This window comes from Tachypleus tridentatus, chromosome 2, assembly GCF_004210375.1.
Source record: "Tachypleus tridentatus isolate NWPU-2018 chromosome 2, ASM421037v1, whole genome shotgun sequence".
Classification (NCBI taxonomy): domain Eukaryota; kingdom Metazoa; phylum Arthropoda; class Merostomata; order Xiphosura; family Limulidae; genus Tachypleus; species Tachypleus tridentatus.
The window spans coordinates 4,521,381-4,541,591 of record NC_134826.1 but is presented as its reverse complement, the minus strand read 5'-3'; the positions used below and the strand labels follow the sequence as shown (position 1 = coordinate 4,541,591).

General features: G+C 32.9%; 1 protein-coding gene across 1 annotated transcript in view; it reads left to right on the top strand.

Annotated features, from left to right (window-relative positions):
* Positions 1-20,211, top strand: part of LOC143237438 (neogenin-like) — a 51,522-nt gene that overhangs the window by 20,392 nt on the left and 10,919 nt on the right. Inside the window, exons 10-18 of the mRNA XM_076476685.1 lie at positions 562-611; positions 904-1,048; positions 3,399-3,509; positions 10,987-11,181; positions 11,880-11,975; positions 13,824-14,144; positions 17,370-17,477; positions 18,600-18,794; positions 19,068-19,100. Coding sequence (XP_076332800.1) covers positions 562-611; positions 904-1,048; positions 3,399-3,509; positions 10,987-11,181; positions 11,880-11,975; positions 13,824-14,144; positions 17,370-17,477; positions 18,600-18,794; positions 19,068-19,100 — 1,254 coding nt within the window. The remainder of the gene's footprint in view (positions 1-561; positions 612-903; positions 1,049-3,398; positions 3,510-10,986; positions 11,182-11,879; positions 11,976-13,823; positions 14,145-17,369; positions 17,478-18,599; positions 18,795-19,067; positions 19,101-20,211) is intronic.

Below are 20,211 nucleotides of genomic sequence, written 5' to 3'. Positions count from 1 at the left end.
TTGACTGTAATTGAAGACAATTTCTATCTTAATTTGTAAGTTTTTAGATAAAGCACTTCATCTAACAGTTTATAAAGGGTGTTTGTTTAACTGTTTTGTCATACTTTATTTTTAGTCATAAGTTAGAAAGTAAGGACTCTGAAAAAACATTTTTTTTCCATTCTTTGTTTTGAGTTTTTAAGTTAACTTTGAAAGTGTTCATAGTTGAAGCTTTTATGATACCAATTTTGTCACAGGTAATAATTTGTTATCTTAATCACTGTATATAATATATATATGGAGTTAACACTAATATCACTGGACGTACTGAGTTAACACTAATGGGTATGCTTTTGGAAGAATGTGCTCATTCATTTTGTGACAGGAAAGAAAATTTTATTAGTAATATTTTATTAATTTAAACTGTAAAATTCTTCTATAATTCATTTAATTTATTTAATTAACTCTTAATGGTTATTTCAGTGTTATCTAAATACAGATGAAATTATTCTTATGTTATCTCAGTTTGTGTTGTAAATTTTAGGGATTACCTTGGATAATATTATTTATCAATGTTTGTAGCTCCAAGTGAGCCACCACAAAATGTGACAGTCGAGGTTTCCAGTTCCACAGTAAGTTAAGTTTTGTTGTTTTATATAATAATTTGATTACTGCTGTATATTTTTTACTGTGTTTCCAAGTTTAAAATAAGTCATTATAAATTATCAAGTTAGTTATATAAATTTTCTTAAAAAATAATCTTTACAATCATCTTTCAAGTGGAATATTTTGCTCTCTGACTTTAGTTTTGTGTCCAACCTTTATAAAATATTGGATATTTTCCTTATGTCAGATGTAATCTGAAAAGAGGTTTTCACTTTAATTTCTCAGCCTGACATTCTTTTATTCCTTTTTACTTTGAAGAGCTTAATAGTTCGTTGGGAACCTCCACCAAAGGAATCTCATAATGGAATTATAACTGGTTATAAAATTCGTTACAAAGTTCGTGGAAGTCGGCGAGGTGAAACCATAACTACTGATGGAAACAGGAGGCTGTATGCCATAACAGGTTGGTACATAATGTTTCAAAGTTAGTGGAAGTCGGCGAGGTGAAACCATAACTGCTGGTGGAAACAGGAGGCTGTATGCCATAACAGGTTAGTACATAATGTTTCAAAGTTAGTGGAAGTCGGCGAGGTGAAACCATAACTTCTGGTCGAAACAGGAGGCTGTATGCCATAACAGGTTAGTACATAATGTTTCAAAGTTAGTGGAAGTCGGCGAGGTGAAACCATAACTTTTGATTGAAACAGGATGCTGTATGCCATAACAGGTTAGTACATAATGTTTCAAAGTTAGTGGAAGTCAGTGAGGTGAAACCATAACTGCTGGTGGAAACAGGAGGCTGTATGCCATAACAGGTTAGTACATAATGTTTCAAAGTTAGTGGAAGTCAGCGAGGTGAAACCATAACTTCTGATTGAAACAGAAGGCTGTATGCTATAACAGTTTAGTACATAATGTTTCAAAGTTAGTGGAAGTCAGTGAGGTGAAACCATAACTTCTGATTAAAACAGAAGGCTGTATGCCATAACAGGTTAGTACATAATGTTTCAAAGTTAGTGGAAGTCAGCGAGGTGAAACCATAACTTTTGATTGAAACAGGATGCTGTATGCCATAACAGGTTAGTACATAATGTTTCAAAGTTAGTAGAAGTCAGCGAGGTGAAACCATAACTTCTGATTAAAACAGGAGACTGTATGCCATAACAGGTTAGTACATAATGTTTCAAAGTTAGTGGAAGTCAGCGAGGTGAAACCATAACATCTGGTGGAAACGGGAGGCTGTATGCCATAACAAGTTAGTACATAGCACGGGTATAGCCAGGGTAAAGAGTAAAGTGTTGTTTTTGTTTTGTATTGAGGAGAAGATCCTCTTGTGTTTGATAAAGTGTAGTTCTGGCCAAGTCCCTGTACAGTAGTTGAACACGACTCAATTAATTTTCTGTGTAGTTTTACAGGGGAAGTGTCTAGTTAATCTTAAATCCAGAAAGATTTATATTTTATATAGTTATTGAAATAATCTGTATTGAAAAATATTATTTGTGTGTTACAAGAGGATATTATAGGTTTATGTGTTTAACCCTTAAATGGCAGCTATCATCAATTGATGCTGCTATGTGTAACATAAGGGGTAGACAGAATGCTTCTTGATATTTACAGTATCTTACAAGTGTGCTGAACTTAAAATCTGATCCCTTCTCACTCTACTTACTGAAAATAAAGGTATCTTAACTTGATTATTTCTAAACTTTAAATTGAATAAATTTTGGAAATTAGTATGAAAATAAGAGTAGATATATTAAAAGTACAGTACCTCTGGTAGGTTAGAATTCATCTCATAGTATCAAGTAAGTCTTTAACCATTATACAGATTTATTATGTGTGAGCTTCAATAATTCCATTGTTTTTGCTTCAGGTAACAGTCAGGTACTTATGAGTTTACTTTAAAAACAATTTGAGTGTTCTTCATACTATCACAATGTTGGGAAATATTTCAGTTATAATTTGTATGATGCACAATATTGTTGCCACTAGGGTTTAAACTTGGGAACTAATATGAGATGAACACATCTAAAAGAGCTAATCAAGGAATGTCTACAAAGGAAAAACAGCCTTGACATGGCCAGGTGGTTAAGGCACTTGACTCGTAATTCGAAAGTTGCAGGTTCAAATCCCTGTCACACCAAACATGCTCACCCTTTTGCTGTGGGAGCATTATAATGTGATGGTCAATCCCACTATTTGTTGGTAAAAGAGTAGCCCAAGAGTTGGCAGTGAGTGGTGATGACTAGCTGCCTTCCCTCTAGTTTTACACTGCTATATTAGGGACAGCTAGCTCAGATAACTCTTGAGAAACTTTGTGAGAAATTTAAAACAAACAAAGAAAAGTTGAAAGTCTTAATTGTGACACTTCTTGACGACAATGTAACATTTCAGTGAACTTCACTTTGAAAAGGACATAAATTATGTAAATATCTGACCAGTACTGAATGTATATTTATATATATTTTAATATTTCCACTTTAGAAAGGTTTTATGATCATTTTTAGGTTCTTAGCTCATTTTAGCCTAATTTATGTTACTGCTACAATGTTTTAGTTTAGTAGTTGGTTTGGTTTTATACTTACTATAATATCTTAACATTTGTTTAGTTTGACAGTTATAATTAACAGTGTTTATTTTCTAAGAAATATTTCACAACATTCTGGTAGACATTAATACTCATCTTATAAAAAATATGTATCTTGTTAAATTATTATTTTTTAAAAATAATTTTTAACATTTGCTTTGTTTTCAGCCATTTCTTTTCTTCTAACCTAATTAATTTAAATATTAGTTTTTATCCTTATATTTAGGCTTGGAACAAGGTGGTCACTATAGTGTCAAGATTGCTGCACTTTCAGTTAATGGCAGTGGACCACCAACACAGTGGTTTACTTTTGACTTGTATGAGAGTGATCTTGATGGTAAGACAACTGTCAGTTTTTTTGGTTTTTATGTTGATTTCAAGAAAACTGTTGTTCAGTAATATCATATTTTACTCTTCAGAGTTAATGATTGTCCCAATGTTCCTAATGGATTGTATTTCATGTTTTGTTAATTTTTTATTGTAAAATGGAGAGATTTTTTGTGAAAGAATTTCACTCTTTTGATTTCTAAGTAAGTTATTGTAAGAAGTCAGTTTTTGAAATATTGGTATTCATGGATTGCCTTCACTAGCAGATTACCCATGGTGCCAGTGCTCACTTGGGGTGCCAGCAGTTGATAGGGATGACAGTGTATGGTGGCTATTCGCATCCTTGTACAGTTGTTTACTTGGGGTGCCAACAGTTGGTAGGGGTGACAGTGTATGGTGGTTATTCGCATCCTTGTACAGTAATCTGTGTTGAATTATTTTTTTATACAAAGACAAAAACGTGCCAGAGACAAAAGGCATTTAATTAGCTATTGGTGAACAACGTGCGTAAGAAATATGTTAATTAATGGTAATACTTACCTAGAGCCTTAAAAGCTTGCATCTTACCTTATCATACACCATTCATTTGGTGGTGTTCACTTTGTGTTTTATTTTTTTAAAGTCCTGAAAAATACTGTTTTCAGGAGTGTGATTTTTCTCAAGGAAGGATACATGTTGGAAGGGTACAATAAATCACATGAAACAAAGACAATATAAACGTAATAAATAAAGTAAAGAATGTTTAAAATGCTGTTTCTCTTACATTGTTTGTTTTATCTTTCACTTTATGTTACTTAACAATGATTTGAGTGGTAGGCAGGGAGTTGCTCATCTTACATTGTTTGTTTTATCTTTCACTTTATGTTACTTAACAATGATTTGAGTGGTAGGCAGGGAGTTGCTCATCTTACATTGTTTGTTTTATCTTTCACTTTATGTTACTTAACAATGATTTGAGTGGTAGGCAGGGAGTTGCTCATCTTACATTGTTTGTTTTATCTTTCACTTTATGTTACTTAACAATGATTTGAGTGGTAGGCAGGGAGTTGCTCATCTTACATTGTTTGTTTTACCTTTCACTTTATGTTACTTAACAATGATTTGAGTGGTAGGCAGGGGAGTTGCTCATCTTACATTGTTTGTTTTATCTTTCACTTTATGTTACTTAACAATGATTTGAGTGGTAGGCAGGGAGTTGCTCATCTTACATTGTTTGTTTTATCTTTCACTTTATGTTACTTAACAATGATTTGAGTGGTAGGCAGGGTTGCTCAGTTGCTCATCTTACATTGTTTGTTTTATCTTTCACTTTATGTTACTTAACAATGATTTGAGTGGTAGGCAGGGAGTTGCTCATCTTACATTGTTTGTTTTATCTTTCACTTTATGTTACTTAACAATGATTTGAGTGGTAGGCAGGGAGTTGCTCATCTTACATTGTTTGTTTTATCTTTCACTTTATGTTACTTAACAATGATTTGAGTGGTAGGCAGGGAGTTGCTCATCTTACATTGTTTGTTTTATCTTTCACTTTATGTTACTTAACAATGATTTGAGTGGTAGGCAGGGAGTTGCTCATCTTACATTGTTTGTTTTATCTTTCACTTTATGTTACTTAACAATGATTTGAGTGGTAGGCAGGGAGTTGCTCATCTTACATTGTTTGTTTTATCTTTCACTTTATGTTACTTAACAATGATTTGAGTGGTAGGCAGGGAGTTGCTCATCTTACATTGTTTGTTTTATCTTTCACTTTATGTTACTTAACAATGATTTGAGTGGTAGGCAGGGAGTTGCTCATCTTACATTGTTTGTTTTATCTTTCACTTTATGTTACTTAACAATGATTTGAGTGGTAGACAGGGAGTTGCTCATCTTACATTGTTTGTTTTATCTTTCACTTTATGTTACTTAACAATGATTTGAGTGGTAGGCAGGGAGTTGCTCATCTTACATTGTTTGTTTTATCTTTCACTTTATGTTACTTAACAATGATTTGAGTGGTAGACAGGGAGTTGCTCATCTTACATTGTTTGTTTTATCTTTCACTTTATGTTACTTAACAATGATTTGAGTGGTAGGCAGGGAGTTGCTCATCTTACATTGTTTGTTTTATCTTTCACTTTATGTTACTTAACAATGATTTGAGTGGTAGGCAGGGAGTTGCTCATCTTACATTGTTTGTTTTATCTTTCACTTTATGTTACTTAACAATGATTTGAGTGGTAGGCAGGGAGTTGCTCATCTTACATTGTTTGTTTTATCTTTCACTTTATGTTACTTAACAATGATTTGAGTGGTAGGCAGGGAGTTGCTCATCTTACATTGTTTGTTTTATCTTTCACTTTATGTTACTTAACAATGATTTGAGTGGTAGGCAGGGAGTTGCTCATCTTACATTGTTTGTTTTATCTTTCACTTTATGTTACTTAACAATGATTTGAGTGGTAGGCAGGGAGTTGCTCATCTTACATTGTTTGTTTTATCTTTCACTTTATGTTACTTAACAATGATTTGAGTGGTAGGCAGGGAGTTGCTCATCTTACATTGTTTGTTTTATCTTTCACTTTATGTTACTTAACAATGATTTGAGTGGTAGGCAGGGAGTTGCTCATCTTACATTGTTTGTTTTATCTTTCACTTTATGTTACTTAACAATGATTTGAGTGGTAGGCAGGGAGTTGCTCATCTTACATTGTTTGTTTTATCTTTCACTTTATGTTACTTAACAATGATTTGAGTGGTAGGCAGGGAGTTGCTCATCTTACATTGTTTGTTTTATCTTTCACTTTATGTTACTTAACAATGATTTGAGTGGTAGGCAGGGAGTTGCTCATCTTACATTGTTTGTTTTATCTTTCACTTTATGTTACTTAACAATGATTTGAGTGGTAGGCAGGGAGTTGCTCATCTTACATTGTTTGTTTTATCTTTCACTTTATGTTACTTAACAATGATTTGAGTGGTAGGCAGGGAGTTGCTCATCTTACATTGTTTGTTTTATCTTTCACTTTATGTTACTTAACAATGATTTGAGTGGTAGGCAGGGAGTTGCTCATCTTACATTGTTTGTTTTATCTTTCACTTTATGTTACTTAACAATGATTTGAGTGGTAGGCAGGGAGTTGCTCATCTTACATTGTTTGTTTTATCTTTCACTTTATGTTACTTAACAATGATTTGAGTGGTAGGCAGGGAGTTGCTCATCTTACATTGTTTGTTTTATCTTTCACTTTATGTTACTTAACAATGATTTGAGTGGTAGGCAGGGAGTTGCTCATCTTACATTGTTTGTTTTATCTTTCACTTTATGTTACTTAACAATGATTTGAGTGGTAGGCAGGGAGTTGCTCATCTTACATTGTTTGTTTTATCTTTCACTTTATGTTACTTAACAATGATTTGAGTGGTAGGCAGGGAGTTGCTCATCTTACATTGTTTGTTTTATCTTTCACTTTATGTTACTTAACAATGATTTGAGTGGTAGGCAGGGAGTTGCTCATCTTACATTGTTTGTTTTATCTTTCACTTTATGTTACTTAACAATGATTTGAGTGGTAGGCAGGGAGTTGCTCATCTTACATTGTTTGTTTTATCTTTCACTTTATGTTACTTAACAATGATTTGAGTGGTAGGCAGGGAGTTGCTCATCTTACATTGTTTGTTTTATCTTTCACTTTATGTTACTTAACAATGATTTGAGTGGTAGGCAGGGAGTTGCTCATCTTACATTGTTTGTTTTATCTTTCACTTTATGTTACTTAACAATGATTTGAGTGGTAGGCAGGGAGTTGCTCATCTTACATTGTTTGTTTTATCTTTCACTTTATGTTACTTAACAATGATTTGAGTGGTAGGCAGGGAGTTGCTCATCTTACATTGTTTGTTTTATCTTTCACTTTATGTTACTTAACAATGATTTGAGTGGTAGGCAGGGAGTTGCTCATCTTACATTGTTTGTTTTATCTTTCACTTTATGTTACTTAACAATGATTTGAGTGGTAGGCAGGGAGTTGCTCATCTTACATTGTTTGTTTTATCTTTCACTTTATGTTACTTAACAATGATTTGAGTGGTAGGCAGGGAGTTGCTCATCTTACATTGTTTGTTTTATCTTTCACTTTATGTTACTTAACAATGATTTGAGTGGTAGGCAGGAGTTGCTCATCTTACATTGTTTGTTTTATCTTTCACTTTATGTTACTTAACAATGATTTGAGTGGTAGGCAGGGAGTTGCTCATCTTACATTGTTTGTTTTATCTTTCACTTTATGTTACTTAACAATGATTTGAGTGGTAGGCAGGGAGTTGCTCATCTTACATTGTTTGTTTTATCTTTCACTTTATGTTACTTAACAATGATTTGAGTGGTAGGCAGGGAGTTGCTCATCTTACATTGTTTGTTTTATCTTTCACTTTATGTTACTTAACAATGATTTGAGTGGTAGACAGGGAGTTGCTCATCTTACATTGTTTGTTTTATCTTTCACTTTATGTTACTTAACAATGATTTGAGTGGTAGACAGGGAGTTGCTCATCTTACATTGTTTGTTTTATCTTTCACTTTATGTTACTTAACAATGATTTGAGTGGTAGACAGGGAGTTGCTCATCTTACATTGTTTGTTTTATCTTTCACTTTATGTTACTTAACAATGATTTGAGTGGTAGGCAAGGAGTTGCTCATCTTACATTGTTTGTTTTATCTTTCACTTTATGTTACTTAACAATGATTTGAGTGGTAGGCAGGGAGTTGCTCATCTTACATTGTTTGTTTTATCTTTCACTTTATGTTACTTAACAATGATTTGAGTGGTAGGCAGGGAGTTGCTCATCTTACATTGTTTGTTTTATCTTTCACTTTATGTTACTTAACAATGATTTGAGTGGTAGGCAGGGAGTTGCTCATCTTACATTGTTTGTTTTATCTTTCACTTTATGTTACTTAACAATGATTTGAGTGGTAGGCAGGGAGTTGCTCATCTTACATTGTTTGTTTTATCTTTCACTTTATGTTACTTAACAATGATTTGAGTGGTAGGCAGGAGTTGCTCATCTTACATTGTTTGTTTTATCTTTCACTTTATGTTACTTAACAATGATTTGAGTGGTAGGCAAGGAGTTGCTCATCTTACATTGTTTGTTTTATCTTTCACTTTATGTTACTTAACAATGATTTGAGTGGTAGGCAGGGAGTTGCTCATCTTACATTGTTTGTTTTATCTTTCACTTTATGTTACTTAACAATGATTTGAGTGGTAGACAGGGAGTTGCTCATCTTACATTGTTTGTTTTATCTTTCACTTTATGTTACTTAACAATGATTTGAGTGGTAGGCAGGGAGTTGCTCATCTTACATTGTTTGTTTTATCTTTCACTTTATGTTACTTAACAATGATTTGAGTGGTAGGCAGGGAGTTGCTCATCTTACATTGTTTGTTTTATCTTTCACTTTATGTTACTTAACAATGATTTGAGTGGTAGGCAGGGAGTTGCTCATCTTACATTGTTTGTTTTATCTTTCACTTTATGTTACTTAACAATGATTTGAGTGGTAGGCAGGAGTTGCTCATCTTACATTGTTTGTTTTATCTTTCACTTTATGTTACTTAACAATGATTTGAGTGGTAGGCAGGGAGTTGCTCATCTTACATTGTTTGTTTTATCTTTCACTTTATGTTACTTAACAATGATTTGAGTGGTAGGCAGGGAGTTGCTCATCTTACATTGTTTGTTTTATCTTTCACTTTATGTTACTTAACAATGATTTGAGTGGTAGGCAGGGAGTTGCTCATCTTACATTGTTTGTTTTATCTTTCACTTTATGTTACTTAACAATGATTTGAGTGGTAGGCAGGGAGTTGCTCATCTTACATTGTTTGTTTTATCTTTCACTTTATGTTACTTAACAATGATTTGAGTGGTAGGCAGGGAGTTGCTCATTTTCATGTCAGATGTTGATGTTATCTGGACTTGCAACCAACTATGATAGATTTCTCCCTCACTCTGCCGTAGATGTAGGTAAATTAACCTTTATGTTTCATCAGTAATGACACTGATCATGTATTTTGTATAATATAAGACAAAACTATCAACTATATCTACAGACTAAATAAATAGGTCGTGTTGAATGTTTTGAGAAAGATCGTATTCAGTAGAATGTAAAATTAAACCTTTTTCTTAAATCTCGAAATGTACCATCGAAGAATCATAAATGACGTTCTGTGATATCATAACTGTTTCTGATGTTATTCATCACTTTGTAACTTGTGAAAAACAGTTAGATCCACATGTGATGGATTCATGACATCACATCTGCATGTTTGTAAACAAATAGCACTACTTTGACAACATTTGTCCAAGTTTTTCTCAATTTCTAGCTACAAATGGCAGGTTTTTTGCTTGAATACTTGGTAGATATTTGAAAAAACGGAACTGTTTTTGATGATATTCATCATTTTATAACTCTGTCAAATATCCTTACAACCTCTTTTCGTTCATTTGTCTCCACTATTGCAGCAAATTCAACTGTCCAATTTTTTATGTACTTTCAAATGGAGAAAAATAAAGTTCTTTGTGATGGAAAATGGAAATAAATGGAAAAATGATGATCCTTATTACAAATCTAAATGAAATCTACATGCACACAGAATAAAAATTTCATGAAGTTGAGGGCTGCACATCACGTAATAAAGTTTTTTCAGTATCATATAAGCAAGAGTTTCATTATGGTATGATGTTTGCATTATATATTTGATTAATATATATTATTTTTTGATATATTTTAAGAGACATAAACATTGTCTAAAACATAAAATATATAATGTTCCATGTATATTGTTTTATGGAAAATTGAAAATTTGAGAAGGAATGAATTCAAAGAATTAGAAATTATAATTGTAAATAGATAGTGAATTAGGCTAACGTTTACCATTTACATAATGACTTTTGTAGGCTTAGCAAAGTGAGGAAGGTTATGTATCGAACCTGTCTCACTTTTGTATAAGAAGTTTCCTTATTGACAGGGATTAATAGGTTAGACTGTAGATATGAGATTCTGTAGTTTGCATTCCATTACTAAAAATAAATGATAACAACCGTGCCATTTTCGTAAAGGACTGTGAGTACATTATAAGATTAATGGTCAAAATCCTACTTATTTGTCAAGTAAGAGTAGCTTAAGAGTTGGTGTTGGATGGTTGTCACTTCAAACTTGGTGGTTGCTGGTGCACATATTCCTCAAATAGCTTTGATATTCTGTTTCTCAGTGAGAATCCTGTTAATACCAGGATAATTCATGATAAAACAGTATTATTAATTACATATTTAATACAGATAAATATTAAAAAAAAAGTTGGTACCTATTAGTTCACAGCTTAAACATTTCAGAAAATTCACGTGCTTAACTGGATGTACTTTTAAAAATCTTTATCATTTAACTGTATAAGTTGGCTAGCCCTAGCTGTTGTATTAATCTGTTTTCAACAGAATCTGTTGTTCCTGATCGACCTAAAAGTCTCAGAGCGAGACCAAGTTCTACTTCAATATTTGTTAGTTGGACTCCTCCTCGCAATCAAAACATCATGATACGAGGTTACACTATTGGCTGGGGAGTTGGGTTTCCTGATGTCTACACCAAAGTTCTCAATGGAAAGCAGCAGCATTACACAATTGAATATCTCCGTAAGTGGATATATATCTTATTTAAGTTTCACAAGTAATTTATGTATTGATTTAGTTCAGATGTAAAGTAAGTTGATTGTGCCTTTCCTCTGTTTGATTTGATACACAAAGTTATATTTGTATATTAACATCTATAACTGACTAAGAAGTGTTGATGGAAAGCATACATAAGTTTCAAACAACGTTTCTATAAATAGGAGGTCCTTTAATGAATTGAAGCACATTAATATATTAGGGCACGATGTCGTAAAGGATTTTTTCTAGCACATTGTCTTATTGAATTATTGTACAATATTCTGGAAATACTACTATACAATAACCTATATAAAATGTAAAATCCAGTTCTATAAGATTTATGTAAATCTTGTAGGAATTTTGTGGTACTGTAATATGGTAATCATATAGAAGAAACGTGTTCCTACTTTTATAGGATATACCGTATGGTGCTTTAGTGTACTCCTAGTTAAACAACTTTTTATAAGGGTTAACTGTAACAAACTGCATGCTTTAGTTAAGTATCAGTGCTTTATACAGTGCAAAGAAAGTGAATATGTGTAGTTAGTTTCTAACTGTTACTCTGAAACAAACAATAATTAGGTTGGATTCAGTTGTCTTCATAATGATTTATTTAGTATTAATTGTATATTCACTTTTTTTCACCCTCTACTATACCTACTAAAAGATGTTTTCATTTTCAGAACCATCATCAGAGTACGTAATCAGTCTTAGAGCATTTAACCAAGTGGGTGATGGCAGACCAGTTTACGAAACAGTGAGGACACTTGTTAGAAGCAGTAAGAATTGAGAAGTTAAAAATAATCTTTTATTACAGACCTTCCTAAAAATGAGCAGAACAAGTACATTTAATTTTTGGTTATTTTAGATAAATTATCTAGCTTGAAATTAAAAATGATGTTGCTATTTGCATATGTAATAATACTTAGCTTACTAAATTGTATTTGTTGAATTCATAGTATTAATACTTTGTTGATCCAAGTTAGTTGTTCTGGATTTTTCGTGGGGTAAACTACCAATCATGATCTATAAGTTAAATTAGTTTTTTCTCTGTTTGTAAATTCATAGGAATAGATTTTTTAGTGAAAAGGTCACCTAGCACCATAGTAAGGACGTAATTCATTCTTTTTATTATTTCTTTCTTTGTTTCTCGTTAGGCTATGCGACTGAAAATAAAAAAGTATACATATGACTGAAGTATTTTTATTTTTTATGAATACAAATAAGTTTAACTACTAAACGTCCTATGAATACAAACAAGTTTAACTACTAAACGTCCTATGAATACAAACAAGTTTAACTACTAAACGTCTTATGAATACAAACAAGTTTAACTACTAAATGTCCTATGAATACAAACAAGTTTAACTACTAAACGTCCTATGAATACAAACAAGTTTAACTACTAAACGTCCTATGAATACAAACAAGTTTAACTACTAAACATCCAAAATTAGTTTAAATGTGAAGAATATTTCTTTGTAAAAACAGAATTGTAAAAGAAGAAAAGAAATTAGCTGAGGTTAATGTTATGTTAGTTTTTATTAAGTAATGCAACTGTTATGGGAATGTTTATTTAATAAATTTGAAATTTGAGAGTTTACTGTTCTTTTAATAGATGTAACTCAAAAGACTAGCAGTGGCATGTTTTAACACAAAAGGTCTCACGTGCCATCTATTTTCTAGCTGGCGTGTTTTAACACAAAAGGCCTCAGGTGTCATGTATTTTCTAGCTGGCGTGTTTGAACACAAAAGGTCTCACGAGCCATGTATTTTCTAGTTGGCGTGTTTTAACACAAAAGGCCTCAGGTGTCATGTATTTTCTAGCTGGCGTGTTTGAACACAAAAGGTCTCACATGCCATGTATTTTCTAGTTGGCGTGTTTTAACACAAAAGGCCTCAGGTGTCATGTATTTTCTAGCTGGCGTGTTTGAACACAAAAGGTCTCACGTGCCATGTATTTTCTAGTTGGCGTGTTTTAACACAAAAGGCCTCAGGTGTCATGTATTTTCTAGCCACTTAATTCATGTAGTTTTTAACCCTTAACTTGGGAGTCAGTCATAGAGACATCAATGGCTGTTTTGGCTGTGACAATCAATGGTGATTGACCAAGAATACTAAAGTTGCTTTTTGACAATAATTCAGTATTTGAACTTTTGAACAGTATTAGTTGGTGCTTATGGCTTCATCTCATGCAAACAAGTCTTTATTTAAATATTAGATGTTCCCCTGTTTGTGTCAACATTTTCACAAAGTCCCTTTTTTTTTGCAAAGTAAATCACCTAATCAGACTACTTCAAATGTTTATTATATGAAGCTTATAAACAGTTATATAACTCTGCATGAAAGAGAGTTAAAATTAATTATTTTAGTGATCTTGTAATGAGGATTGTGAAATATTTTAAAAGTCTGTTCAAATGAAGGTTATTATTAATTCATGTGAGTAGAAACTGTGGTTTATTAGACAGTGTAAAGGAATAATGTGCTGTTTTTGTAGCTGAGTGTAGATATCTTTTAATTAGGTTTAAAAAGTATTAAAAACACTTATCAAATCTACTAAAAACTATGTTTTCATAGCTTTATTATGAAAGTAAATATTGACTAATAATGTCATTGCATTGGAACAGCACCTGAACCACTGGTCCCAGTGTTGCCACCTGTGGGTTTGAAAGCTGTTGTGCTGTCTTCTACAACCGTTGTGCTCTACTGGACTGACACAACTCTTACTCAGAACCAGATTATTACAGACAGCAGGTTCTACACTGTTCGTTACACTCCTTTTAGTTATGAAGCCCATTCGAAGCCCCAGTTTTACAACTCCACTGACCTCAATTGTATGATTGATGATCTAAAGCCCAACACACAGTATGAATTTTCTGTAAAGGTGGTCTTAGGTCAACAAGAAAGCACCTGGAGTATGAGTGCCTTTAACACCACACAAGAAGCAGGTGTGTATAAACCAGTAAAAGAAAGGCTACTCCATTTTGTAGAACAAAACTCTGAAATTAAATGCATTCCTTTAGGTGGTTGTGTTTGATTCATTCTTAAAAAACTACATCCACCCATGTTTTGAAATATGTTGGAAGATGACACTTCTTTATTCTTGTATCAGATAAAGATTTACTTTAGGTACTTTAAAGAAGCTTGAAGAGATAGAAAGATGCTGTTGAACATTCTAAAAAAACTAAACAATATATTGTGGTAGTTTTTAAATATGGATTAAAGACTTTGGTCTTCAAATATATTTTATTCCAAAATCCTGTTGAAACCATTACGTGTCTCCTATAATTACTGTTATTAATGTGCTACGTGTCACCTGTAATTGTTGTTATTAATGTGCTGCGTTTCACCTGTAATTGCTATTATTAATGTGCTGCGTGTCACCTGTAATTGCTGTTATTAATGTGCTACGTGTCACCTGTAATTGCTGTTATTAATGTGCTACGTGTTACCTGTAATTGCTGTTATTAATGTGCTATGTGACACCTGTAATTACTCTTAATGTACTATGTGTCACCTGTAATTACTGTTATTAATGTACCATGTGACACCTGTAATTACTCTTAATGTACTACATGTCACCTGTAATTACTGTTATTAATGTTCTACGTGACACTTATAATTACTGTTATTAATGTACTACGTGTCACCTGTAATTACTGTTATTAATGTTCTACGTGACACTTATAATTACTGTTATTAATGTACTACGTGTCACCTGTAATTACTGTTATTAATGTACGATTACATAGAGATTAAAAAAATGAAGTAATTTCTGAAAGGAAAACTCCAACAGGTCTTATTCAACAGATGGTTCTCTAAGCAAAGTTAATGTTTGTATGTATCTCAGAACAGATGGTAGGGGTATTAACACTTATTGATAAGGAGAGAACAAAGTTTCGACCTTCCTAGGTCATCTTCATGTTAAGATCTTTCTTGTATTGTAGTTTGAAATTAAGGAAAATCATAGTGTACAGTCATGTGAAAAAATTATGACACCCTATGTAAGCCTGTGTATTTTTGGATATATAGATATTTAATCTCAATTTTAACAATAGTGAGAGATTATAGAAATATAACTAAACAATTAAAACTGAAGAAAACACTTTTCAAGATCTTCTGTAAATGTAATTCTACAAAAATGCATATTCTAACTGAGGATAAAGTTAAGACACCCCCAAATTTATTCCCACTTAAAATGGCTCAACTCACACACAGGTGTATCACACCAGGTGCACATGATTAGAAGATCGTTACTCAGCATTTTGAATGAGGCTTGCCCTATTTAAACCTCAGACATTTAGTTTGGTGTGCTCCTGACCGTTGAAGTGAGAGTGAGCACCATGGTGAGAGCAAAAGAGCTGCCTGAGGCCTTCCGAAAGAAAATTGTAACAGCTTATGAGTCTGGTAAGGGATTTAAAAAGATCCCAAAAGATTTTGAAATCAGCCATTCCACTGTTCGGAAAATAGTCAACAAGTGGAGGGATTTTAAAACAACTGCCAACATACCCATGTCTGGTCGTCCAAGCAAGATCACCCCGAGAGCAGACTGCAAGATGCTAAAAGAGGTCTCCAAACACTCTAACATGTCATCACGGGACCTACAGCAGGCTCTGTTGATGTGAAAGTGCATGTCTCTACAATCAGAAAGAGACTGCACAAGTTTAACTTGCATGGGAGGTGTGCAAGGAGGAAACCTTTGCTCTCTAAGTGAAACATCAAGGCCAGACTGAAGTTTGCCAGAGAAAATGAAGACAAAGACCAGGACTTCTGGAATAATGCTCTTTGGACAGATGAGTCCAAAATTGAATTATTTGGACATCATAACAGAGGACGTGTTTGGTGTAAACCAAATACAGCATTCCAGGAAAAGAACCTCGTACCAGCTGTGAAGCATGGAGGTGGAAGTGTCATGGTTTGGGGCTGCTTTGTTGCAGCAGGACCTGGACAGTTCACAGTCATAGAATCCACCATGAATTCTACTGTGTATCAGAGGGTGCTTGAGGATCATGTGAGAACATCTGTAAGAAAATTAAAGCTGAAGCAGAACTGGACCCAGCAACACTACAATGACCCAAAACATACCAGTACATCCACCAAGGACTGACTGAAAACTAAGAAATGGAGAGTCTTGGAATGGCCAAGTCAAAGCCCAGACCTTAATTCCATTGAGATACTGTGGGGTGACTTGAAACGGGCTGTACATGCAAGAAACCCCTCAAACATCTCGCAGCTGAAAGAATGTTGCATTGAGGAGTGGGGCAAACTTTCTTCAGACCGAAGTCAGAAACTGGTAGATGGCTATAAGAAGCGTCTCACTGCCGTTATTTCAGCCAAAGGGGGTAACACTAGCTATTAGGGGGTAGGGTGTCCTAACTTTTTCCTCAGTTAGAATATGCATTTTTGTAGAATTACATTTACAGAAGATCTTGAAAAGTGTTTTTTTCAGTTTTAATCGTTTAGTTATATTCCTATAATCTCTCAGTATTGTTAAAATTGAGATTAAATATCTGTATATCCAAAAATGTTACAAAAATATAAAGGCTTTCATAGGGTGTCCTAACTTTTTCACATGATCGTATTTGATAATACAAGCCAGTTAAAATTTCACTGATTGGATCTTTCTTGTATTGTACTTTGAAATTAAGGGAAATCATAATGTATTTGATAATACAAGCCAATTAAACTTTACATGATTGGATCTTTCTTGTATTGTAGTTTGAAATTAAGGAAAATCATAGTGTATTTGATAATACAAGCCAATTAAACTTTAACTGATTGGATCTTTCTTGTATTGTAGTTTGAAATTAAGGAAAATCATAATGTATTTGATAATACAAGCTAGTTAAACTTTACCTGATTGGATCTTTCTTAACCTAAAGATGATCTGGGAAGGTTGAAACGTTTTTCTCTCCTTATCAGTAAAAGATACATTCTGAGATACATTTCAAGTGGGTTTCTTGTCATCAAGAATCAAAAGTTAACATTTGGTGGAAATGCACACGATTTTCTGGTTTTTTAATAAGCATGTGTTTTGATTGTACAATAGTTGGCAGGGGCTAATTTTAAGCACAGTACTAGCTGTAAGTATTAATAGTTTGCAAAGGATTTTGTCATCTTTATGAAACAACATAAAAACATATAAATATTTTTGTTCATTATTTTCCTTCAAGCTCCCTCTTCACCACCACGAGATCTGACACTTGTACCTTCTGAAGATGAATCTTCAGTAGTGAATCTCCACTGGCAGCCTCCAAAGCAGCCAAACGGACTTATTACGGGTATAATTAATATGACAATTAATTATTTTTGTTTAACATTGTTCCATTAGGTGACAAAATGTACAGAAGAACTAAGACATGTTTTTTTTTATGGCATATTATGTGAACATTTTTGTGTAAACATTTTGGTATTTCTATGTGTCCATGAAAAATTGTTTGCCAAACTTTTTTTTAATATCATTAGAAAAACACTTCTGAATACTGTTACGTCAGACCTTGGAATTAACACTAGAATACTGTTACGTCAGACCTTGGAATTAACACTAGAATACTGTTACGTCAGACCTTGGAATTAACACTAGAATACTGTTACGTCAGACCTTGGAATTAACACTAGAATACTGTTACGTCAGACCTTGGAATTAACACTAGAACACTGTTACGCCAAACCTTGGAATTAACACTAGAACACTGTTACGTCAGACCTTGGAATTAACACTAGAATACTCTTACGTCAGACCTTGGAATTAACACTAGAATACTGTTACGTCAGACCTTGGAATTAACACTAGAATACTGTTACGTCAGACCTTGGAATTAACACTAGAATACTGTTACGTCAGACCTTGGAATTAACACTAGAATACTGTTACGTCAGACCTTGGAATTAACACTAGAATACTGTTACGCCAAACCTTGGAATTAACACTAAAACACTGTTACGTCAGACCTTGGAATTAACACTAGAATGAATTATAACAAAATATATTTGAGTAAAGGTAATTTGTTGTTACTGATATAAGTAGAATTAAGGTTAGATACTGTATTGTAGTTTGAAATTAAGGAAAGTCATAATGTATTTTATAATACAAGCCAGTTATGCTTGTTTTGGTGGTCTTTGTGTTACAAGTCATTATATTTAACTATTTTGTGAAGTAAACAACACTTTATAAATTGTTAACTTTTCTAATTTATTTATGAAAAACAGTTTTAAGAATAAGTTAGTATGTTTTAGAATAAAATACGATGCATTTCTTAAGTCTGTAATTCATGGTCTGACAATTATGTAATCTTAATGCTGTTTTAAGCTATACAGATCTTAATAACAGCAAAGAAAAAGAACCTAATTAAACTTGTTTATCTTCACGTTTGTAAATTTTGATAATTTGTGTTATTTTGAAGGATATGTCATCTTTTACACAACTGATAACACACAAAAAGATATTAACTGGGTTGTGGAAGGTGTTGTTGGAGATAAAATGACAACAACACTTAAAGGACTTACTGCAGCTACAACCTATTATTTCAAAATACAAGCACGCAACAACAAAGGCTATGGTCCATTTTCTCCAGAAGTGATCTTTGTCACAGATAAAAGTTAGTAGTAATCTTTATTTGTTTCCAAATCAAGTATTGTTTTTTATTAGTAAAAATTTGTATTTTAAAGAAAATGGAAGCACAAAACTATATATTTAACAGAAAATAACCTGGTAGAATTAATATTTGTACCCATATATACTACATGTGACTTTTTAAACCTTTAGGTTATATTTTGTTTATTTTACTTTTAAAAAGTGAATTTTTTTCATTAAACTATTTTTTAAATTTTAAATCTAACAAACTTTGTTTTCCTTTCAAAACAATTAACAGGCAAAGTACACGCAGTAGGTGCAAAAATCCAAGGTAATGTGATGCCATTGTTCATATTTCTATATTTTGCTAATATTAGATACACCTTAATAGAGTGGTTCCCAAGCATTTATTGTTTTAATATCAGTTTGTTTTTAAAATAACTAGAATGTCTGTGTTAGGATTTTGACAATTTAACTGTTGTTTTTTTTTACCTACCAAATTTTACTGAACAAATGATGCATTATATGGGTGTGACTATGTCAAGGTTTGAAAATCATTATATTTATAACTGGTCTAATTTAAGAATAAACATGCACACACACATACAGTAATTATATTAATTGAAGACATGAAAATTTTAAAGCAAGACACAATTACAAATATGTGTGTGTGTAACATTAAAATAGAACTCTTTGACAGTTTTTACATTATATCAATCTTGGAATGTATGTAGTAAACCAGACAAACACAGTAGGGAAATAACGTAACTTGATATTACTAGTTTACGTGTAAGTAAAAGTATCCTTTCATTGAGATGGTAATGTTCATCACACTTTGTTGGGGTCATTTACACATTCCAGGAACCTCCTTTTCATTTTACATGTCATAGGAATTTCCTCAAAACGTTTAAAAACAAGCCAGGGATCCCCAGGAAGACTTCATCTGGAAGATTAACATAAAGAAGACACTATTATGAGACAAAAACACAGTTGTTGTTTTAGGAAGAAAAAATAGTGAAGGATGACAAGGTCCACTGACTGACCTCTGGACTGGTCAGAGACAACTAAACGATGCAAATTTCTGACCCTGATAAAAGTTGGACACAGTTTATCTACAAAATTGGGTGACCTTGTTCTTTGTTAAAACCCTCAAGGACAGGTGTTCTGAGACTTTGAGTTGTGACCCCAAGAACTACTGGGGACCTTAAAGGTTGTGGCACTTAGAAGTCAAAGGGATCTGTGTATCTAGCTTTCAAAATGTGTTCTGAGTAAATGTGGCTAATGTAATTAGTTATTAATGTTTCTAGCATTGTTAGTCCACAAACATACTGTTAAGCTGCTGGGGTCAGTTATTTATGAAATTCCCAATAAATTAATATTGGTAACAAATATTTAGCCCATATGTTCATGTGTACAGCCCTTCCTTGCAGTACTATGGTTTT